The 24191-nt window shown below is 44.8% G+C and overlaps 2 protein-coding genes across 5 annotated transcripts in view; one reads left to right on the forward strand and one right to left on the reverse strand.

Annotated features, from left to right (window-relative positions):
* The window catches only part of LOC138766410 (complement factor B-like), a 61110-nt gene extending 56336 nt beyond the window's left edge, over positions 1-4774 (reverse strand). Inside the window, exon 1 of the mRNA XM_069943995.1 lies at positions 4724-4774. Coding sequence (XP_069800096.1) covers positions 4724-4759 — 36 coding nt within the window. The 5' untranslated portion in view covers positions 4760-4774. The remainder of the gene's footprint in view (positions 1-4723) is intronic.
* Positions 1-24191, forward strand: part of SKIC2 (SKI2 subunit of superkiller complex) — a 35644-nt gene that overhangs the window by 7139 nt on the left and 4314 nt on the right. For 2 of the 4 annotated variants that reach the window (XM_069943991.1, XM_069943994.1), the window contains exons 1-24: positions 5088-5170; positions 5511-5581; positions 7068-7189; positions 9633-9742; positions 9822-9939; positions 11829-11943; positions 12041-12115; positions 13271-13324; positions 13671-13846; positions 14698-14832; positions 14948-15093; positions 15206-15352; positions 15451-15535; positions 16031-16137; positions 16525-16671; positions 17953-18046; positions 20417-20629; positions 20739-20849; positions 21138-21249; positions 21366-21484; positions 21591-21728; positions 22110-22247; positions 22852-22956; positions 23037-23193. In XM_069943991.1, coding sequence (XP_069800092.1) covers positions 5569-5581; positions 7068-7189; positions 9633-9742; positions 9822-9939; positions 11829-11943; positions 12041-12115; positions 13271-13324; positions 13671-13846; positions 14698-14832; positions 14948-15093; positions 15206-15352; positions 15451-15535; positions 16031-16137; positions 16525-16671; positions 17953-18046; positions 20417-20629; positions 20739-20849; positions 21138-21249; positions 21366-21484; positions 21591-21728; positions 22110-22247; positions 22852-22956; positions 23037-23193 — 2737 coding nt within the window. In that variant the 5' untranslated portion in view covers positions 5088-5170; positions 5511-5568. Of the gene's footprint in view, positions 1-5087; positions 5171-5510; positions 5582-7067; positions 7190-9632; positions 9743-9821; positions 9940-11828; positions 11944-12040; positions 12116-13270; positions 13325-13670; positions 13847-14697; positions 14833-14947; positions 15094-15205; positions 15353-15450; positions 15536-16030; positions 16138-16524; positions 16672-17952; positions 18047-20416; positions 20630-20738; positions 20850-21137; positions 21250-21365; positions 21485-21590; positions 21729-22109; positions 22248-22851; positions 22957-23036; positions 23194-24191 lie in introns of those variants that run through there. The other 2 variants (XM_069943993.1, XM_069943992.1) reach the window with 1 other exon arrangement.

Raw genomic sequence — 24191 nt, forward strand, 5'->3', positions numbered from 1 at the left:
AGAGAATACAGCGTGCTGTGTGGTGTTACAGGTAGAGAATACAGCGTGCTGTGTGGTGTTACAGGTAGAGAATACAGTGCTGTGTGGTGTTACAGGTAGTAACTGTGTGCTGTGTAGGGGTGGGATCACAAAGAAAGGATAAAGTACTGCAAATAATTCAGTAACACAATGAAACTGCAATGTGTGAACAGGATGGAGGACTGTGAAAAACAGCTGAGGGAAAGCATTGCCCTCTGGGACCTGTAGTACTGTGTAGAACTGCTCAACCAGGAAGTACAAAAAACACAATACAGATCAAAAACCCCCAACAAATGGATTTTTGGTAGTTTCAAAATTGGCATAGATAGGTAAGTAATGCTATATGCTTCTGCAGAAGGTTCATTTTTTCTTTACCTCTACCTGGAGTTCCCCTTTAATGATTTAATATATTGTAACCCTTAGGAAGAACTGCGGCCATAAAATATTTCACAGTAAAGGGTTTCCGTGGTTTTTTTCATAGGCTTAGGGGGGATGGGGCTTCCGATTCCGTTCACCAAACATCACCTGCTCCAAACAGCCACTAGTGTTTTCTAGCCTTCATCACACCATGTCTAGTTCTCATCAGGCCAGTTTTCTTTCAGCAGCGCTGCAAGGCGAGAGGGGTGTCAATGAGACGGGGCCTTGAGCATCCGTGCCCTCGGCCGGCAGCGCTGGCACACCCAAGCTGGACGGAGAGGGGGACAGATACACGTTCCCCCTAGACTCACTAATTCCTGCTTAGTTTTGTTCTTGGTTACGACTGTCTTAGAGCCATCCATTGAGATAGTCGAACATGCTCAGATCACCTGCAGTCTCCTGGTCTCACCCTGAAAGGGGTTACCCATCGATAATCACAACCAACGTCCACCTAAAGAAAAAGGTATGCAGAAGGCTGCGAAGTGTCAGGACAGCAAGCCCAGACCGAGTCCAGGACCAATATACACAAAGGTCAACGAGTCCACGCCCGATATGCAAAAGTCTAGGCCCAATAAGCACATAGGTCAATGGGTCCAGGTCCAATATGCACACAGGCCTACAAGTCCAGACTCAATGTGCACACAGGCCAACGAGTCCAGGCCCAGTATGTGAAACTAGTTGTAGCGGAAGTGTCTAGTTTATAAAGTCTATTACCACAGTCCATTTGTTACCAAGGTAGTCTGCAGCTATCTTCGGTTACCACCGGCTACATTAATTATAGCTATGTTTTATTAGTATCGGGGAAATCCTGGCTCTTCTGGGATTTGGGCCTGTTGCGCCGTTGTGTTTAAAGGCCCAGTATGCACACAGATCACTGCAGTACAGCAAAACATCATACGTTTATATATAGCCATTTAAAGTGACAGGCAACTACTCACAAGCAGCACGGTCCTGTAAGAGGATGTTGTCATTTTACCCCCCAAAATACTGGGAATTTGGTAAAGAAACATCAGCAGTTTTCAGTTCACATCTATTATTTACGGTAAATTCAGAAAATTGTAATTCTGGTTTTCCATTACAGAATCTGATCTACAGGAAAGATGATGCAGTCCTTGTGGCTTTACTACATGCAGAGCCCCCCTATAGTGCCATAGTTCCCCAGATTACAGTGTTATTCAGCGCCCCCTAGTGTCATTAAGAGTTCTCCCATATGCAGTTAGTTTCCCCATATAGCTTCATCCAGACTTTCCACATATAAAGTGCTTTTTGATTCCCATATGGTGTAATTCAGAGCTCCCCCATACACAGTGATACGCCAAGTCCCTCTCTATAGTGTCATTCAAACTTTTTCTATATACAGTGTTATCAAGCCCTCTAATAGTGTCATTAAGAGTTCCCCCATACAAAACGTTATTAGGTCCCCTATAAAGTGTCACCAAGCGTTACCCTATATAGAACAATATTAGGCCCCCTATATATAGAGTCATCAAGAGTTCCCCCATATACAGTGTTATTGGTTCCCCTATATAGTGTCATCAAGAGTTCCCCCATATACAGTGTTATTAGGTCCCCTATATATAGTGTCATAAAGAGATCTCCCATATAGAATGTATTAGGTCCCCTATAAAGTGCCATCCAGTGTTCCCCCATACACAGTGTTAGAGCCCCCTATAAAGTGCCATCCAGTGTTCCCCCATACACAGTGTTAGAGCCCCCTCTATAGTGTCAACAGATTCCCCCATATAGTGTTATGCAAAGTTCCCCTATATACTATCATGAGCAGTTCCCCCATACACAGTAGTGTCATAAAGAGTTCCCCATACAGTGTTAGAGTCCTCCTTAAAACTGCCAAGTGAGCAACCCCAATGCCCTATCATAAACAATTCCACCATATACAGTGTTACTAAGAGTTCCAACATATAGTTCCCCCATATACAGTATTAAAGTCTCCCTGTATAGTGTGACACAGAGTTCCCCCATATACTGTATTAGTCCCTCTATAGTGTCACCCAGAGTTCCCCCACATACTGTATTCCAGTCCCTCTATAGTGTCACCCAGAGTTCCCATATACTGTATTATAGTCCCTCTATAGTGTTCCCCCATATACTGTATTATAGTCCCTCTATAGTGTTCCCCCATATACAGTATTACAGTCCCTCTATAGTGTCACCCAGAGTTCCCCCATATACAGTATTACAGTCCCTCTATAGTGTCACCCAGAGTTCCCCCATATACAGTATTACAGTCCCTCTATAGTGTCACCCAGAGTTCCCCCACATACTGTATTACAGCCCCTCTATAGTGTTCCCCCATATACAGTATTACAGTCCCTCTATAGTGTCACCCAGAGTTCCCCCACATACTGTATTACAGCCCCTCTATAGTGTTCCCCCATATACAGTATTACAGTCCCTCTATAGTGTCACCCAGAGTTCCCCCATATACTGTATTACAGCCCCTCTATAGTGTTCCCCCATATACAGTATTACAGTCCCTCTATAGTGTCACCCAGAGTTCCCCCATATACTGTATTACAGCCCCTCTATAGTGTTCCCCCATATACTGTATTATAGTCCCTCTATAGTGTTCCCCCATATACTGTATTATAGTCCCTCTATAGTGTTCCCCCATATACAGTATTACAGTCCCTCTATAGTGTCACCCAGAGTTCCCCCATATACAGTATTACAGTCCCTCTATAGTGTCACCCAGAGTTCCCCCACATACTGTATTACAGCCCCTCTATAGTGCTCCCCCATATACAGTATTACAGTCCCTCTATAGTGTCACCCAGAGTTCCCCCATATACTGTATTACAGCCCCTCTATAGTGTTCCCCCATATACAGTATTACAGTCCCTCTATAGTGTCACCCAGAGTTCCCCCATATACTGTATTACAGCCCCTCTATAGTGTTCCCCCATATACTGTATTATAGTCCCTCTATAGTGTTCCCCCATATACTGTATTATAGTCCCTCTATAGTGTTCCCCCATATACAGTATTACAGTCCCTCTATAGTGTCACCCAGAGTTCCCCCATATACAGTATTACAGTCCCTCTATAGTGTCACCCAGAGTTCCCCCACATACTGTATTACAGCCCCTCTATAGTGTTCCCCCATATACTGTATTATAGTCCCTCTATAGTGTTCCCCCATATACTGTATTAGTCCCTCTATAATGTCACCCAGAGTTCCCCCATATACTGTATTACAGTCCCTCTATAGTGTTCCCCCATATACAGTATTACAGTCCCTCTATAATGTCACCCAGAGTTCCCCCATATACAGTATTACAGTCCCTCTATAGTGTCACCCAGAGTTCCCCCATATACTGTATTACAGTCCCTCTATAGTGTCACCCAGAGTTCCCCCATATACTGTATTACAGTCCCTCTATAGTGTCACCCAGAGTTCCCCCATATACTGTATTACAGTCCCTCTATAGTGTTCCCTCATATACAGTATTACAGTCCCTCTATAGTGTCACCCAGAGTTCCCCCATATACAGTATTACAGTCCCTCTATAGTGTCACCCAGAGTTCCCCCATATACTGTATTATAGTCCCTCTATAGTGTTCCCCCATATACAGTATTACAGTCCCTCTATAATGTCACCCAGAGTTCCCCCATATACAGTATTACAGTCCCTCTATAGTGTCACCCAGAGTTCCCCCATATACTGTATTACAGTCCCTCTATAGTGTTCCCCCATATACAGTATTACAGTCCCTCTATAGTGTCACCCAGAGTTCCCCCATATACAGTATTACAGTCCCTCTATAGTGTCACCCAGAGTTCCCCCATATACTGTATTACAGTCCCTCTATAGTGTTCCCCCATATACAGTATTACAGTCCCTCTATAGTGTCACCCAGAGTTCCACCATATACTGTATTACAGTCCCTCTATAGTGTTCCCCCATATACTGTATTACAGTCCCTCTATAGTGTTCCCCCATATACAGTATTACAGTCCCTCTATAGTGTCACCCAGAGTTCCCCCATATACTGTATTACAGTCCCTCTATAGTGTTCCCCCATATACAGTATTACAGTCCCTCTATAATGTCACCCAGAGTTCCCCCATATACAGTATTACAGTCCCTCTATAGTCTCACCCAGAGTTCCCCCATATACAGTATTACAGTCCCTCTATAGTGTCACCCAGAGTTCCCCAATAAAATTTACCACATACACAAACCACCACGTGTCTTCAAGAATTTCGCTATATACAGTGTTACTCGTCAACCCCCTATGTTGTGCCATGCAGAGTCCCCCTATATACCGTCACTATATATAGGAGGAGCTCCAGTTCCTGCATTTTGCTCTTCCCCCCACGTATCTGCAATTCCTCATTCTATCACACGGCCGTGCCAACCATTAGATAAACCTCCCCGACTCCACGTACAACGCCACAACTGACTTCCGCCATCCGATTACGTAATTGCGTCATGACGCAGGAGTCGTAACGCCTTGCTAAGATGCCGAAGTTCATTTACTAGAGAAAAAAATGTACGTGTCATGTGGAGTTTACGTGGCCGCCATCTTTGAATGGACAAAACTCCATTACGATGTATGTAATTGTCTCCTTAAAAATGGCTTCTATTGGAGACAAGTCAGGTATCAAATACTTCTGCCATACTCTGACGTCTGTCACCCATGGTACACTCTCCTCCTTACTGACACACTGGCAAAGTGCTGAGTTTTGTAGTACAGCTGACTGCATTGAATGGTAACTAACAATGACTCATTGTGATCATGAATTTGCATATTGTATAGCTGATCTTAGTGTCATTTTAGCTGAAACATATGTTCCTGTATGTATTACTGTATAATTAGGGGTTACTCACCCTAAATGTTTTGGCTGGAATACCCCTTTAAGTTCATGTTTGCAGCAGTGTGGTGCATGATGAAGCTAACAGCGGCTCACAGGGTGACATCTGTTACTATGGTGATGGATGACACCTGACTTCAAATTGCTCTGTGCATGAAGGAACTGTTAATAAAGTTGAATTATTATACAATGAAAAGTTTTGCAATTTTATAACAGACTTTGTGTTTGAATATCTCAGGAATTTCCAGATTTCTCATGCCGATCCGTCCTTCTCGTATGAATCCCAGACCTCTACAATGAGTAAACTAGGTAAGTTACAAGGTTAGGGGCAACACCGGCGTTCCCCAACCTGGGGCCATCCAGCTGCTGAAAACTACAACTCACATCATGCACCGCAGTCCTCTAGAGATCCACAGGTTGGAGATCATTGTTTTAGATCAGAGATGGGGAACCATAGGCCCTTCAGCTGTTGCAAAACTACAACTCCCATCATGCACCGCAGTCCTCTAGAGAGCCACAGGTTGGAGATCTTTGATTTAGATCAGAGATGGGGAACCATAGGCCCTCCTGTTGCAAAACTACAATCCCCATCATGCCCTGCTGTCCTCTGGAGAGCCTTGGGTTGGAGATCATTGCTTTAGATCAGAGATAGGGAACCATAGGCCCCTCAGCTGTTGCAAAACTACAACTCCCATCATGCACCGCAGTCATCTAGAGAGCCACAGGTTGGAGATCATTGCTTTAGATGAGAGATAGGGAACCATAGGCCCTTCAGCTGTTGCAAAACTACAACTCCCATCATGCACCGCAGTCCTCTAGAGAGCCACAGGTTGGAGATCATTGCTTTAGATCAGAGATAGGGAACCATAGGCCCTTCAGCTGTTGCAAAACTACAATCCCCATAATGCCTGGACAGCCTTCGGCTGTCCAGGCATGATGGGGTTTGTAGTTTTGCACCAGCTGAAGGCCCTATAGTTGCCCATCTCTGCTTTAGATCAGGTAAGGGGAACCTTAATCCCGCCAGCTGTTGCAGAACTACAGTTCCCATCATCAACTAAAGCCATTGCTTTAGACAGCTATCAGGGCATGATGGGAGTTGAAGTCTTGCTACAGCTGGACATCCACAGCTTGGGAGACACTGATAACTGCTTCTATACGCCAAGTGGTACAACAAGCGCCAGCATGCATTGCCAGTGGTTGACCTGTCTCCAGTCTTACATATTAATCATGTGACAACTTGCTGGGGGTTGTAGTTGTAGCAACAAATAAAAAATTATTATTCGCTCTGGTGTTTTATCAGGGCGCAAGTGTAGCAAACCCCCAGCAATACTATATCTGATTAATACCTATGATGTGAAATCTCCTATAGATAATAGGGGGGTTTAAAGGGGTACTCCGGCACCCGTAGCGGGGTCCCACCTCGAACGCTGACTGGCTGAGTGGGGCTGACACATCAAGATCTGGGTCCCCACTCAGACCAGGAAGCGGCCAAGAGATCAGAAGCCGGAGGGGCCGACAGCGGACCCATGTGCTGGAGCCGGGGAGGTAGGTGCATGTTGTTAGGTTCAGCCACCTCCTCCCTGGCTCTTTGAAAAAAAATGTTGAATGCCAGACTACTCTTTAATGCAAAGGAAAAGCAATAGCGACCAATCAGATCACTTCTTTATCCTCAGTAGAGTCTGTAAAGCTTTAACCTGATTGGTTGCTGTGGACAGCTGATCCACTTTCCCTCCAATTAGCTCAGGATGCAATGAACTCTTCTCCTATAAACTAATCCCATCATTTCTACCTTCAGATCTCTCTTCTGTAGATCCACTGGATCTCCCGCTCTCCATTCTGGAAGTGGGCATTGCTGGGAGATTAGAGCTGATCACTGATGCCCCTAACCCTAAGGGATCCACCTTTCCTTTGTCTACGGTAAGTTTTGGATCGGCAACATTTAAAATACATTAACCCTTAGAGGACCGGGCCAATTTAAATTTTTGCGTTTTCGTTTTTTCCTCCTTGTGCTTAAAAGGCCTATAGCACTTGCATTTTTTTTTTTACCTAGAAACCCACTTGAGCCCTTATTTTTTGCGTCACTAATTGCACTTTGCAATGACAGGCTGAATTTTTTCATAAAGTACACTGCATAAGCAGGAAAAAATTAAATGTGTGGTGAAATTGAAAAAAAAAACACACATTTTTTTTATTTGGAGGGTTTTTGTTTTTACGGCGTTTGTCCTGGGGTAAAACTGACTTGTTATATATGTTCCTCAAGTCGTTACGATTACAATGATATATAACATGTATAACTTATATTGTATCTGATGGCCTGTAAAAAATTCAAACCATTGTTAACAAATATACGTTCCTTAAAATCGCTCCATTCCCAGGCTTATAGCGCTTTTATCCTTTGGTCTATGGGGCTGTGTCAGGTGTCATTTTTTGCGCCATGATGTTTACTTTCTATCGGTACCTTGATTGCGCATATACGACTTTTTTATCGCAATTTTTCTTGATTTTATGCGACCGAAAATGCGCGATTTTGCTCTTTGGGATTTTTTTTGCGCTTACGCCGTTTACCGTGTGAGGTCAAGAATGTGATTAATTAATTGTTCGGGCGATTACGCACGCGGCGATACCAAACGTTTATTTATTTATTTTTATTTATAACATGGGAAAAGGGGGGTGATTCACTCTTTTATCAGGGGAGGGGGCTTTTTATTAATAATGACACTTTTTTTTTTTTTACACTTATACTAGAAGCCCCCCTGGGGTTAGGGTTATTCCCCCTGGGGTTATGCCCCTATTCCACGGGTCGTTTAGAGGAGCAAACGAGCGCTCTCAGCGCTCGTTTGCTCCTTGTTCCCCGCTCGCTGCCGCCGCTATTCATCGCGGCAGCAGCAAGTGGGTGAGTGCGGGAGGGGCGGCGGGGAGCTGCGGGGGGGCAGCCCATAGGATATAGCAGCGTCTGCTGCCGATGCTCCTATTCAGCGGAGCGACGGCAGCAGATCGTTGCTGTATCAGTCGCTTGTTTTTCAACATGTTAAAAAACAAGGGACTGCAACGATCAGCCGACATGAACGATGTCGGCTGATCGTTGCACTCTATTCCACGGGACGATTAACGTCCGTAGCGGCCGATATCGGCCGAATACAGACGATAATCGTTCTGTGGAATAAGGCCTTTAGTGTTATTTCCCCCTGGGGTTAGGGTTATTCCCCCCTGGCGTTAGGGTTATTCCCCCCTGGCGTTAGGGTTATTCCCCCCTGGGGTTAGGGTTATTCCCCCCTGGGGTTAGGGTTATTCCCCCCCCTGGGGTTAGGGTTTTTCCCCCTGGGGGACTTCTAGTATAAGTACACTGATCTCTCATTGAGATCTATGCAGTATAGTTATACTGCATAGATCGATGAGATCGGCACTCGATTGCTTTCGGCTGCTGCAGCCCAAAACAACTGAGTGCCAAGCCTGGATCAGCGATATTACGGCGTAGACCCTGGCCGGGTAAGAACACGGGGATCCGCCCTCGCGCGGGGGGGGGGGGGGGGGGGGGGGGGGGGGGCGATCAGAGCCCCGCTCTGAACACCTCTAGGCGGCCCAGGACGTACGGGTAAGCCCAGGGTCGTCTAGGGGTTAAAAGGATACTCTGGCAAAATGTTTTTTTTCTTTCAAATCAACTGGTGTCAGAAAGTTATATAGATTTGTAATTTACTTCCAAATCTCCAGTCTTCCATTACTTATCAGCTTCTGTATGTCCTGCATAAAGTGATATATTCTTTCCAGTCTGACACAGTGCTCTCTGCTGCCACCCCTGTCCATGTCAGGAACTGTCCAGAGCAAAAGAGGTTTTCTATGGGGATTTGCTCCTGCTCTGCACAGTTCCTGACATGGACAGAGATGGCAGCAGAGAGCACTGTGTCAGACTGCAAAGAATAGACCACTTCCTGTAGAACATACAGCAGCTGATAAGTACTGGAAGATTTGAGATCTTTCTGGCACCAGTTGATTTGAAAGAAAAAAAAATGCTGGAGTTCCCCTTTAAGTGCTTTAATTCTTCACAATTTCAAGGTATGGGAGCATTCCTATGTACAACCTGTACAGATCTAATGCGTCTCACAGCTGAGGGTTTGTTACAGTTCTATTCACTCCAAACAGTGAGCTGAATAGCCGGGACTCTCGGGCTGCGCTGACACATTGTAACAAGGACAGGAGAGAGATCTGTGCTGCCACTCTTCCTCTCTTGAGTAGATACCATTGTAACAAACCCTCAGCTGTGACAGTGGTAAGGTCTGCCGGGTTGTGGCCCCTGGAGTCACTTGATATATTAGAAGGTTTGAGGTGATAAGAATAGTTACACTTTGGTTATTCCTCCCCCCAGGTTCCTCACGGGCTACCCCCGTATGACGTGGATCTCTCCTATGATGTCATAGAGAAGTATCTGTCTGACCCAGAATATCTTTCCATCCATGACTTTGATAGGAGCCGGAGGTGAGTGATCCGATTGGTTACAGATGTCATCTACTGGATCCGGAGGACGGCCTGTTAATAACGCTTAATATTCCCTCAGGTCTTTTCCTCGCAGTAAAGATGTCGGATCCCTTTATCATATGGACATCAGCGCCCCGCAGACCGAGCTCAGCATGGAACGAAACGCAGCAACTGGGGAACTCCGGGGGATCAGTGAGGTAACATGACATCACACACTAACGGATCAGTCCTTATACTGAAAGAGCAATGTGTCCGATCTCCTTATATCCAACATATCACACCCCATATTACACCTTACCGAACGCTTCATAATAAATATCTGTATACAGTGACCCCACCAGCAGAATAGTGAGTGCAGCTCTGGGGTATAATACAAGATATAACTCAGGATCAGTAATGTAATGTATGTACACAGTGACTCCACCAGCAGAATAGTGAGTGCAGCTCTGGAGTATAACACAGGATGTAACTCAGGATCAATGATGTAATGTATATACACAGGGACCTACAGGATATAACTCAGGATCAGTACAGAATCATTAAAGGAGAACTCCGGCCAAAACTATTTTTTTATATTTTATTACTTACGGAAAGTTAGACAAATTTCTAATGTACATTAATTATGGGAAATGCACATATAGGGCTATTTCCCTTAATTTAGTACATCAGGGAGACTTCAGATTCTCTGAAATACCGTGAAGTCACGAACCGGGGGTGTAATTACAATGGAGTGTCCAGCAGGGGTGCACTATATATATAGAAGTCAATGAGTACCATTGCCCCCCCCTAAAGTATTCCATAAATGTAATCAATCAGTACATTTGGATACTGTAAGCCCGCCTCTGCTCTGGACTACACTGAACTACTACTCCCATCACCTCATAGCATGAGCAGGTGATGGGAGGTGTAGTAGCTTGGTTATTGCTATGAGATCGCCACAGCCGCTGATGCTGCCGGGCGCCGCTCATCACTGCAGCCATCATCCCCCTCCGCTCCCCCCTCCTGCTTCTTCCAGGATCCGGCAACTTTACACTATCTGATGGCTGACTCCTTGCCCGGCCGCCGCTCTCCGATCACACATACCGGCTCCCGGTGCTTCCTGGTGTCTTCAGACGGCACGTGATCAGAGAGCGGCGGCCGGGCAGGGAGTCAGCCATCAGATAATGTAAAGTTGCCGGATCCCGGAAGAAGCAGGAGGGGGGAGCGGAGGAGGATGATGGCTGCAGTGATGAGCGGCGCCCAGCAGCATTAGCGGCGGCGGTGGCGATCTCATAGCGATAACCAAGCTACTACACCTCCCATCACCTGCTCATGCTATGAGGTGATGGGAGTAATAGTTCAGTGTAGTCCAGAGCAGAGGCGGGCTTACAGTATCCAAATGTACTGATTGATTACATTTATGGAATACTTTAGGGGGGGCAAGAACACTTGCTCCACAAAGTATTCCATAAATGTATTCAATCAAAAACACTGTATATTACATTTACATACACATCCATTGTAATTCCAATGGAGTGTCCAGTATGGGCGCACTATATATAGAAGTCAATGGTACTCTCCCTGCTGGACACTCCATTGTAATTACACCCCCGGTTCGTGACGTCACTTTTTTTTCAGAATCTGAAGTCTCCCTGATCCACTAAATTAAGGGAAATAGCCCTATATGTGCATTTCCCATAATTAATGTACAATTGAAATTTGCCTAACTTTCCATAAGTAATAACATATTAAAAAATAGTTATGGCCAGAGTTGTCCTTTAATGTAATGTGTATATACACAGTGACCGCACCAGCAGAATAGTGAGTGCAGCTCTGGAGTATAATACAGGATGTAACAGTACAGAATCAGTAATGTAATGTATGTGCACAGTGACCCCACCAGCAGAATAGTGAGTGCAGCTCTGGAGTATAATACAGGATGTAACTCAGGATCAGTAATGTAATGTATGTACACAGTGACCCCACCAGCAGAATAGTGAGTGCAGCTCTGGAGTATAATACAGGATGTAACTCAGGATCAGTAATGTATGTAGTAAATAATAGCTTACTCTCTCCTGAACTCCGCTCCTCCCTTCTCACTTGTCAGATCTCTATTGGGCACAGCGGCCTCTCTGCTCAGAACTCGCTCTCTCTTCGCCGCCCTCCGGGTCCTCCATCACAGTCTGTCAAGGGCAGCACCTCTAACTTTCCCTTTTGGCCTGGTAAGATGTCAGAGACTGATCATGCAGGAGGTGATAGGTATTGTACATACTATTATGTTGACCAAGGTTGTCTTTACACCATCCCTCTCTTTTCCAGGGGGAATGGATGAACCCACCCTAGATCAGATAAAGGCCGCAGGGGATGAGGAAGAAGCGCTGGACTTTGAGAAAGGTGCCTCCCTTATGTCTGTAGTCACCTCCTTTACTATGAAGAGACGGCCATTATGAAGTCTGTGGGCCCTATTACACAGAGCGATAATCATCCGATTCAGCCGACTATCACTCTGTAATAGAGACAATGTTGTTGTGCTGATGCAATCTAAAAGGGGTCGTTCACCAAACTTCTTTTTCTTTCTAATCAACCTGTTGCCATAAAGTGCCGGAGATTTGTAATTTACCTTTATTAAAAAATCTTAAGTCTTCCAGTACTTATCAGCTGCTGTATGTCCTGCAGGAAGTGGTGTATTCTTTCCAGTCTTGAGAGCAGGAGAGGCTTTCTATGGGGATTTTCTCCTGCTCCGGACAGTTCCTGACACGGAGAGAGGTGGCAGCAGAGAGTACTGTGTCCGACTGTAGAGAATCACTTCCTGCAGGACATACAGCAGCTGATAAGTAATAGAAGACAGGAGATTTTTTAATAGAAGTAAACTTGAAATGTCCGTCACTTTCTGGCACCAGTTGATTTGAAAGAAGTTTTTTTCTTTGTGAACTACCCCTTTAATGTTAAGAAGGTGGCTGCTCAGAGATCACATGACCCAGTCACAGTAATAGGCTATGTTCACACTATGTAAGAGACCGGATGTTCCGTGACCCAGCCAGGTCACGGAACGACTGGTCTCTGAAAAGATAATTTCGGCTGGTACTACAGTATTGGTGGGATGATCTTTGCAGGCGCAGAGTTCTGATGAGGGCGCATCCGTGCGCCCGCATCAGAACTCTCCACAGCACACAATGGAGCGTGCGGCCAGAGCCGCTCGCTCCATAGTTTGAACTTACATTTCAGTTGTTTGCGGCGCCGCTAGGGATCCCGGCCGGAGCGTATACGTGTGTATACGCTCCGGACGAGATCCCATAGACAGAAAGGTAATGTATATTTTCGTAATAATCACGCCTGCTGTGCAACGGCTGTGGTTTTACGAAAAAATACGTTGCGTGAACATAGCCATAAAATGTATATATGCAGCAGAGCTGGGATGAAGCAGATGACACTGCAGTCATTTATCTTGCTTTGTAAATAATCAGGATTTCCAGGCGGTTTTGTATGAATTAACAGGATGAGGACAATTCTTGAGAAAAGCCCTGACTATATGTCTCCTTCCTGTTACAGATCTGCTGACTGTTCCTCCTGGTTGGAAACATGGAATGAACTTCAAGCAGCCGGGTAAGTATCACTATAGTATACTAACACGCTGAGAACAGGCATTCCCCCATATGTAAAGCTCCTCTCATACATGGGCTTACAGCCTTTTCTGTAGGTATATCTGATTCTGGGAAAGCTGGGTGACAACCAGTATGTAGGTAAATTCACTTAGCTTTCCTAAAGCCAGATGGGGGTGGCGGTAAAAAGGGGATTCCACTATGGTAGTGCAGCATAATCTATATATAACCATAATGAATCCAAACCAAGGAAATAAGTCATCCCGGACTTACAGGCTCAGTCAGATATAGAAGGCTAAAATATCTGCAAGAAAAGTATACGGTATAATGCAGCCTGCTTCTCCGGGCAGATGGCTCCCAGGCCCCGGGGATCCTGCCCTTTGCCAGCCTGCTGGGATCCCTGGAAGATTTCACATTGGGAGACTCGAGTGAGGATGAAGAAGATGGGAAAACCAAAGAGAAGGATAAGGGAGCGAAGACAGAAAGTCTCCCCCGGACCAACAGCCTGGAGGAGCTGGGAGTGGAGGTAACAAGAGGAGGATGGGAAGTGTCCGATCAGCAGATTATCTATCTATCTATCTATCTATCTATCTATCTATCTATCTATCTATCTATCTCCTATCTATCTCCTATCTATCTATCTCCTATCTATCTATCTCCTATCTATCTATCTATCTATCTATCTATCTATCTCCTATCTATCTATCTCCTATCTATCTATCTATCTCCTATCTATCTATCTATCTCCTATCTATCTATCTCCTATCTATCTATCTATCTATCTATCTCCTATCTATCTCCTATCTATCTATCTATCTATCTATCTCCTATCTATCTATCTATCTATCTATCTCCTATCTATCTATCTCCTATCTATCTATCTCCTATCTATCTATCTATCTCCTATCTATCTATCTCCTATCTATCTATCTATCTATCTATCTATCTATCTATCTATCTATCTATCTCCTATCTATCTATCTCCTATCTATCTATCTCCTATCTATCTATCTATCTATCTATCTATCTATCTATCTATCTATCTCCTATCTATCTATCTCCTATCTATCTATCTCCTATCTATCTCCTATCTATCTCCTATCTATCTATCTATCTATCTATCTATCTATCTATCTATCTCCTATCTATCTATCTATCTATCTATCTATCTATCTCCTATCTATCTATCTATCTATCTATCTATCTATCTATCTATCTATCTATCTATCTATCTCCTATCTATCTATCTACTATCTATCTATCTCCTATCTATCTATCTATCTATCTATCTATCTATCTATCTCCTATCTTTCTATCTATCTGATTTCTCGATGGGGATCACTCTCAGTGTATTACCACTCCTGATGTCTCTCATAGACGGTCTCCAGCACGGCGCCTCCTCCCCCGGCCTCTCCCCCAGCAGAAGCCCCCCAGGAGCAGTGGGCCGTCCCCCTGGACAGTCACTCCCCTGTGGATGATTTCTATAAGCGTATCCCAGATTTGGCCTTTAAGGTACGTACATATATATATTCTGTATATTGTAGTATAGACGTCACTGTTGCCCTCCCGTGTTGTAGCGCTGAATCGCCTGATTCTTTACATTGATAGACCATGACTTTCCTTGCAGCATCCCTTTGAGCTGGACACCTTCCAGAAGAAGGCGGTACAGTGTCTGGAGGCCGGCTCCTCCGTCTTCATTGCTGCTCACACGTCTGCCGGGAAGACGGTGGTGGCTGAATACGCTATAGCGCTATCCCTCAAGCACATGACCAGGTGAGGGTCTCGCTGTACACAGTGTTCCATAGCCAGGCATCCCTTGTGTGACTATACCGCCCCCTGTCTGTCAGTATTCCTCATAACCATGCTCTTGTATCTTCTTCCCTAGATCTATATACACCTCACCCATCAAGGCTTTATCCAATCAGAAATTCAGAGACTTCAAGATCACATTTGGAGATGTGGGTCTGATCACTGGAGATGTGCAGCTGTATACTGGGGCGTCCTGTCTCATCATGACCACTGAGATCTTAAGGTACATCACATACTGCTGTATTGTGAATGCAGCTCTGAAGGATAAGTAATGCATACATATATGTAGAGGTATTCTCCCTATTCTTTCCATCTTCCTAGATCAATGCTGTACAATGGCTCTGATGTCATCCGGGACCTAGAATGGGTCATCTTTGATGAGGTTCATTATATTAATGACGCTGAGGTAAGTCTTAAAGGGAAAAATCTTTTTCTTTCAAATCAACCGGTGTCAGAAAGTTATATAGATTTGTAATTTACTTCTATTTACTTCTATTTAAAAATACTTCCAATACTGCTGTATGTCCTGCAGGAAGTGGTGTATTCTTTCCAGTCTGACATAGTGCTCTCTGCTGCCACCTCTGTCCATGTCAGGAACTGTCCAGAGCAGCAGAAAATTCCCATAAAAACCTCTCCTGCTCTGGACAGAGGTGGCAGCAGAGAGCACTGTGTCAGACTGGAAAGAATACACCACTTCCTGCAGGACATACAGCAGCTGATAAGTACTGGAAGTCTGGAGATTTTTAAATAGAAGTAAATTACAAATCTATGTAACTTTCTGATACCAGTTGATTTGAAAGAAATAGATTTTTGCTGGAGTACCCCTTTAAAATCATATACTGCAGTAAGTTCTTCTCACAACCTCACTAACCCCCTTTATATTCCCCCCTCCTTGCTCCAGCGTGGTGTTGTATGGGAAGAGGTTCTTATAATGCTGCCAGACCATGTGAACATCATTCTGCTGAGCGCCACCGTCCCCAACACGGTAGAGTTTGCAGATTGGATTGGGTGAGTCACATGGTGATATAATAATACGGCTGCTCGACCTTGTGCTTAAAGTGATATTGTCACCCCCTTTTCTTATAAGAAGTTCTCTGCACCATTCTTATGCTTATACACTTTTAAAATGACTTGCGGCACTCACCTGTGTGAACTTTTGCCAACGTTTATTGCATATAAAAGGTCATAGGGCACGGATAAGGATGATGTCCTATGTGTCCTATGACCTTTTATATCCAAAAAAAATAAAAAAAGGTCACACTAGTGAGTGCCGCAAGTCATTATACAAGTATTATAGCACCTAGAGTCTGTCTGAATACTCATATACTAACATTTCATAGTTACTTTGATGTCCTGGTTAATAGAATTCTTGCTGTCGGTAATAACATCTTACAGGAGAATTAAGAAGAGGAAAATATACGTCATTAGTACAACAAAGAGACCGGTCCCCCTAGAACATTATCTGTACACGGGAAACAGTCAGAAGACACAGAATCAGTTCTTTCTGCTGCAAGATGCGACTGGGACCTTCCAGACCAAAGGGTAAGATCCACTTCTGGGTGGTGTTATATGTGATAGAAAGTAAATGGTAAAATTCTGCCTGCCTGCAGCCACCACTAGAGGGAGCTGAAAGCCTAACTAAATACAGAGGTTCCATTGAACTTAAAGGGTTATTCCACTCAAACATAAATTTTGATATGTTGCTGCCCATGGTGAGAATAACAATTCCTTCCATACTTGTTATTATCTATTCAGTCTCCTTCCCCCAGTTCTCAGCTTCTGAAAACACAAAAATCAGCTGAAAACACTAAAGTGTGTGAGCTTTGCTCTCTTCCACCCCTCCCCCTCCCTTCTGAGATGACTGATGTAAACAAGTCCTGGCTTGCTGTATCTGCACCATTGTAGCTTCTTTGTAATGCTGGGAGGGTTATTCTGAGGTCATGTTACTAATGAATTCACTGTGATTAACCCTCCCAGCATTACAACGAAGCTACAATGTTGCAGATACAGCCAGTCAGGGACTTGTTTACATCAGCCGTCTCAGAAGGGAGGGGGGAGGAGGGGGAGACAGAGAGAAAAGCTTACACACAGATTTTTGTGTTTTAAGCAGAAGCTGAGAACTGGAGGAAGGAGTCTGAATAGATAATAACAAGTATGGAAGGAATTGTTAGTCTCACCATGGGCAGCAACATATTAACTGTTATATTTAAGTGGGATACCCTTTTAATGATAAATTTGTATATGATCTGAGATGCTATCCCAGTGTGGAAGAATCTCTGAGCAGTCTTTAAATGACGCATTGTGCAGGGTTTAAGGCCCTATCTCACGGGTCGTTTAGAAGAGCAAACGAGCGCTCTCAGCGCTCGTTTTCTCCTCGTTCCCCGCTCGCTGCCGCCGATATTCAACGCAGCAGCGAGCAGGTGAGTGTGGGAGGGGCGGTGGGGAGCTGCGGGGGGGCTGCCCGGTGGATCGCTGATCGTCCGGGCAGCCCATAGGATACAGCAGCGTCTGCTGCCGACTCTCCTGTTCAACGGAGCGATGGCAGCAAATCGTTGCTGTATCAGTCGCTTGTTTTTCAACATGTTGAAAAACAAGCGACTGCAACGATCAGCCGACATGAACGATGTCGGCTGATCGTTGCACTCTATTCCACGGGACGATTATCGTCCGTAGCGGCCGATATCAGCCGAATACGGACGATAATCGTTCCGTGGAATAGGCCCTTTAGGTTTATTATTTCCCTTTACATTAGGAAAAAAATGCTGATCATGTAGTCACATATTGCACGTCTCTATAAGAAATACATCTCCTCTGTCTCTACAGATACTATGCAGCAGTGGAAGCAAAGAAGGAGCGGTCATCTAAGTACTCCCAGACATTTGGAGCCAAACATCCACATGGAGGTGGAGCGGGACATGTAAGTGACTTCAGAGGAGGAGAGAGAGCGCTCAGTGCTGGGGCTAAGGGGGTGATTGTTGGTCTAACAGCCGATATTGTCCATTTCGTGTAATAGGACACAATGAAAGGTCACAATCAGCTGACATGCACAATGTCAGCAGATTGTGATCTCAAAACATTTTGAAAGATCCCGATTTGTGCAGCAAGGGCTTGCTGGGTGTTGCCCCACAGACCGCTGCTGCCTTCAATGGGCAGCCCGAACGATCAAAAGGTTGTTCAGGCAGCCCCTCACGCTGCTCCCTGCCTTCACCGGCTGTCAATCATTCTGGACAGGAGAGCCATAGGATGCCAGATCACAAACAGCAGCGTGCTAGGTAAGTATGCAACTGCTGTGTGCTTGGCAAACTTCATGGTACATGGATTATTGATGCAGCCTGGCCACCCGCTTTTTTCTCATGCCATATTAAGGCAATGCAAACGAGTTCCAATCTTACTGATCAGCACTCATTTACAGCGGCCCGAGGGTCGAAAAGTGGCCACATGTAAAAGGACCCTTAGATGGCCCAACATGGGGGCGTGTAAGGGCACAAACTTAACCAGCACTAGTTTGCAGTGCTTTTACTTGGCACAACAAATCAAGCTGCTGGATTGACCCTTGTATCGTTCGTGAAGCTATGAAAACTGACAGTGAACAGCTCTGTTATCCTGGTCTCGGGTCCCGCCTCCTCCGGGTGTCAATCATTCTTGAGAAGGCAGCAGCCTGAAGAGAGAGCAGGACAAGAGAGCCTGAGGGCAGGATGCTGGATCACACGGCAGTGCACTAGGTATGGATGTATGTGTGACGGCTCGGATATATGTATATGCATGCTGTTATTTTCCTTTTTGCTATTGGCCGCACATCTCCAATTTACTCAGGAAGATGTGTGGCCGATAGCAATACATTTTACTGGAATCCTAAAGATGCGATTGGCTGAGGATCTTGCGTTTTCCTGTCCTCAGCTGATCGCTGTCACTTTTAAACAGGCCAATTATAATGCTGAGTGCTGAGATCGAAAATGATGTTCAAATTTTTAAATTGGCTCTGATTTTCAAGATATAGACGTACTTTCTATATTTTTCACAGCCAATACTGGAAAAAGTTTGCATCATCAGTATTGCATCATCAACTGGTATATTGCATCATCTAGGAATGACTAATATGGAAAAAAAGGTATCGGGGTAAGGCTAGGTTCACACTGCGTTTTTGCAATCCGTTTTTTGCAAAAAACGGATGTATTTGTGTGCATCCGTTTTTCCATTGACTTCCATTATAAACAGATCCTTTTTTTTTTTTAACGGACACAAAAGTAGTGTCAGCTAAGTTTTTGTGTCCGTCAAAGAAAAAAACGGATTTGTTTTGATCCGTTTTTTTTATAATTGAAGTCAATGGAAAAAGGGATCAAAATGGATGCACACAAATGCATCCGTTTTTAATCGTTTTTTTGCAAAAAACGCATTTAAAAAAAACGCAGTGTGAACCTAGCCGTCATAGAACCCATCAATGCTTGCAGATTACTGTTGGACAGTTATCAGAGACAATCCCATGTATGAATACAAAAGACGTGTAAAAGCCATTGAATAAGGAGCTACATTCCAGAGTTCAATAAACATAATTAATTTGTAAAAATTCTTGGATTTGCCTGTAAATTGTAGTTGATTTCAGATAGAACTAAGTTTCCTATGAATATATTTCAAAGGTTTATGAACAGTAAACTTGCTTTCTTATGATTGCAGAAGTAATAAATCTGTCGGCTATTATACTGTATTCTATACAATTCACAAAACAGTAACATGAGAACTCCATATTCCATATTCCATATCATAGAAACTAGAGACAATTCACATTTTTCCTTGTGATATTTGAATTCAGCACATAAAAATCATTACATCATTACATCATTACATTACATACACTGTAATTCCTATGGAGTGTCCAGCAGGGGCGCACTAGATATAGAAGTCAATAGTACTCATTGACTTCTATATATAGAGCGCCCCCTGCTGGACACTCCATAGGAATTATACCATTCGTTGTTACGTCACTGCTTCAGAGATAATTCTAACACTTCCTGATACACTAAATTAAGGGAAATAGCAGTATATGAGCATTTCCCATAATTAATGTACATTAGAAAATTGTATAACTTTCCATAAGTAATAACATATAAAAAAAATAATTTTCGCCGGACTTCTCCTTTAAGAAATGGATCATTTTATTTCTGAACCAAACAACTTTTGTTGACCGGTGTTATTGGCCAAAGGTTTTTTCTCGTTATGCTCCTGGTCCGTGTAAAAGGTCCTATTGTCTGTGCCATACCTGGTGCTATCTGTGCTGTACCTGTCCCCGCAGGATAAGGGCACCTGGCTGTCACTCATTCAGTCTCTGCGGCAGAGAGACGCCCTCCCGGTTGTGGTGTTCACCTTCTCCCGCTCTCGGTGTGAGCAGAACGCCGGAGCTCTGACCACCGTGGACTTGTGTACAGGGTCTGAAAGGAGCGAAATCCAGACGTACTACAACAAGTGCCTAACCCGGCTGCGCGGGGGCGACCGGCAGCTACCGCAGGTGTGTACTGTGTTCTATGATCCTGTTATGCTGGGGTACTAATAGTCCCAGCATGTCTGGTAAGAAATGGTCATAAGATGGTTGAGATGACTATTTATAATGTGTGCAGGTGTTACACATGCTGGACCTCCTGAAGAGAGGGATCGGGATCCATCACAGCGGCATCCTGCCCATCCTGAAGGAAGTGGTGGAGATGTTATTCAGTCGGGGACTTGTTAAGGTCGGTGATATGTTCTCATAGCTCTTTAATAAAATATCAATTCTGGAACACTTTAAACGTGATAGATCATGATGTCCCTCTGTTATTCCTCCTGGAAATTTGTGAAAATGACAACTGGGTGTTACCATTCCCATGTTCTATAGGGTGACACCTGTAGCACCAATGGACAGTGTCAGTGTATAGGGACACACCCTGGTACCACCCACTTGTCTATTTAGACATTTCCAGGAGGAATAACAGAGCGCTAGCACTGCATGCAGGATAATAGTTCCTCCTTGTGCTCCTCAGATCCTGTTTGCCACAGAGACCTTTGCCATGGGGGTTAACATGCCGGCCCGTACCGTGGTGTTTGATTCAATCAGGAAACATGATGGCACCAACTTCCGAGACCTGACCCCCGGTAGGTGACATCCACTGTGGCAGATAATGAATGGAGAGCCGGGGTTGTCATTGGGTGAGGCCGCAGCTGTAAAGCATCTCATGTAGTGATGTAACAGCCATTGTCTCCTCATACAGGAGAATATATACAGATGGCCGGACGGGCAGGACGACGAGGGCTGGACAGTACTGGAATGGTGATCATACTGTGTAAGGCAGATGTGCCCGATATGAGTGATCTACACAAGATGATGATGGTGAGGAGGGGAAGGGAGGGGTACACAATGCTGATAGATAGTAGATAAATATATGAGTATACAGAACGTCTGGTTACTAATGTTTCCTCCTTCTCCTCCCGTCCAGGGAAAGCCCACTCTGCTGCAGTCCCAGTTCCGTCTCACCTACTCCATGATCCTGAATCTCCTCCGCGTTGAGGCTCTCAGGGTGGAGGATATGATGAAGAGGAGTTTTGCTGAAGCCCGAACCCAAAAAGATAGCAAGGTGAGCACTTCTAATGTTCTGCTTCATGCTGGGTTGTATATGAGGACAGCTCCTCAGGTCGTATACAGAGAGTAATACCAGTAATCCGCCACCTGTTGGTCCATCATTGTCACAGTACTGTAGATGGCCACCAAACATATGTGACACTAACATGAATGCTTTTCCTAGCCTAAATAACCCCTTTAACCAAAATAACTCCTTACCCCAAAGAAAAAGCTCTAAAGTCTTGACCACTAGGTGTCTCCCTTGTCTGCAGTCTGCTGCTCACTGCCTGTTGTTAGGCTCAGCCTGTCCCTAGTAACAGAGTGATCACAGTACATAGCAGATAGGGCACCACAGGTTGGAGAGCACTGACTTGGCGTTACCTGGTTTATATTACAGGCCCACGAGCAACGGATTAAAGTGCTCACTAAGACTCTGGGCGACATGGGGGACATTGACTGCTCCGGGGACCTTGCAGACCTCCAGGACTACTTTGTGACTGTGCAGGAACTCATCCGAACCAAGGAGATGCTGCAGGTAACATCAGAATTCTTCCATGTTTTTATGTATTGTATAGAAAAAATATCCTGAATATCCAGGTATTGGATGGACACGATTGAAGGGGTTTTCCCATCTTTAAGGGGTTGTTCACAAAAAAAAAAATTCTTTCAAGTCAACTGGTCCCAACAAGTGCCAGAAAGAAATTTGTAATTTACTTATATTAAAAAAATCTTAAGCCTTCCATTACTTTATAGCTGCTGTATGTCCTGCAGGAAGAGGTGTATTCTCTCCAGTCTGACACAGTGCTCTCTGCTGCCACCTCTGTCCATGTCAGGAACTGTCCAGAGCCGGATCAAATCCCCATAGAAAACCTCTCCCACTCTCCAGACTGGAAATAATACACCACTTCCTGCAGGATATACAGCAACTGGAAGACCAGAGATTTTACAGTAGAAGTAAATTACAAATCTCTGGCACCGGTTGATTTGAAAGAATGAAATATTTTTGGTGAACACCCCTTTAAGTGTAATCTGAGGCCCTGCACTATACATGACCCATAGTATCAGTTTTGTCCAGGTAATTCCTTTAAATACCTTGAAGCTTTATATATACACCCCATTGGTCTGTGCTTGTCATCTAGAAAAGAGTGGTGGAATCCATCAGCGGTATAAAGTGTCTGAGCGTGGGACGTATCATCATCGTCAGTACGGAGTATCACCCCTGGGTGCCTGGAGTCATCCTGCAGGTAGGGGGTCACCTAGGCCTCACTCTAGTCTAGGAGCTTGTGTATAGCCCTGCAGACAGTCCTTGTCTATGATCCTTCAGGTGTCTTCAGATGCCACCAATAGGGTCTACACTACACTAGTGCTGTGTGAGAAGAAGCAGGATGGTAAGATGGCCTCTGCGGAGCGAGGGGAGAAGGAGAACAAGAAGGCGCCAAGTCCAGATGATCTCTTAATGGGCAAAGTGTTCCGGCCAGAGGGTAAGAAGACGTCAAGGGTCTATGATGGGTCCATTAGGGGCCCTATTACACGGGACGATTATTGTGCAAAAAAATCGTTATATCGTTCAAATTTAAATGATAATCGTTCTGTGTAATTGCAGGGAACGATCAGAAAATCGTTCTTATATCGTTGATTCGTTGATTTAGGGGCCTATTCTACAGAAAGATAATCGCCCGATTCGGCCGATTATCGCTCCATGTAATAGAGACAACAATCAGCTGCTGATCGTTTATTTAGGTTCAAACCTAAAGTCATCAGGCACCGACCGCACATCGCTACGTGGAATAGCAATGCGCGGCGGGCGATTGGCGATTCCACAAGCAGCATACTTTACCTAACCATGCTGCAGGTCTTCTCCTGCGCTCCTTCTTCCTCCCGTTACCCGGGCGCAGCTGCAGCTTCAGAGCGGCCTGTCTGAGCTGACAGGCCGCTCAGCCAATCACTGGCCGCGGCGGTTCTGGCCGCACCGAAGCTGCTGCTGCCTGCGGGAGCGGAAGGAAGAAGGAGCGCAGGAGACGCCCTGCAACATGCTTAGGTAAAGTATTGTGTATAAACAAGGGCTGCAAGGACATCGGTAACGATGTTCCTGCACCCCTCGCTAAACCACTATCGGGCCGTGTAATGGGCCCAGTAAACGAGCGCTGATCTATCAGATCGGCGCTCGTTTACATTATTGATCGAGCCCCCATCGGCCTGTGGAATAGGACCCTTTTATCGGAACCTAGAATTATCGATAATCGTTCGCTGTAATTCCACATTCGTTCACTCAAGTTCCGCATTTGTTCACTAATCGTTTAGTGTAATTGCACATTGTTCGTTGTTTTGCTGGGATCAGATGGAGTAAACGATCATAGTAACGATTGTAACTAACGACCATCGTTCTCTGTAATATGGTGAAAGATTTCAGGTTAACGATAAACAATCTCGTTTGCGATTGTTTATCGTTAGTCGTTAAACGTTAAAAATCGCTCCGTGT

The sequence above is a fragment of the Dendropsophus ebraccatus genome, chromosome 10 (genome assembly GCF_027789765.1).
Source record: "Dendropsophus ebraccatus isolate aDenEbr1 chromosome 10, aDenEbr1.pat, whole genome shotgun sequence".
NCBI classification, from domain to species: domain Eukaryota; kingdom Metazoa; phylum Chordata; class Amphibia; order Anura; family Hylidae; genus Dendropsophus; species Dendropsophus ebraccatus.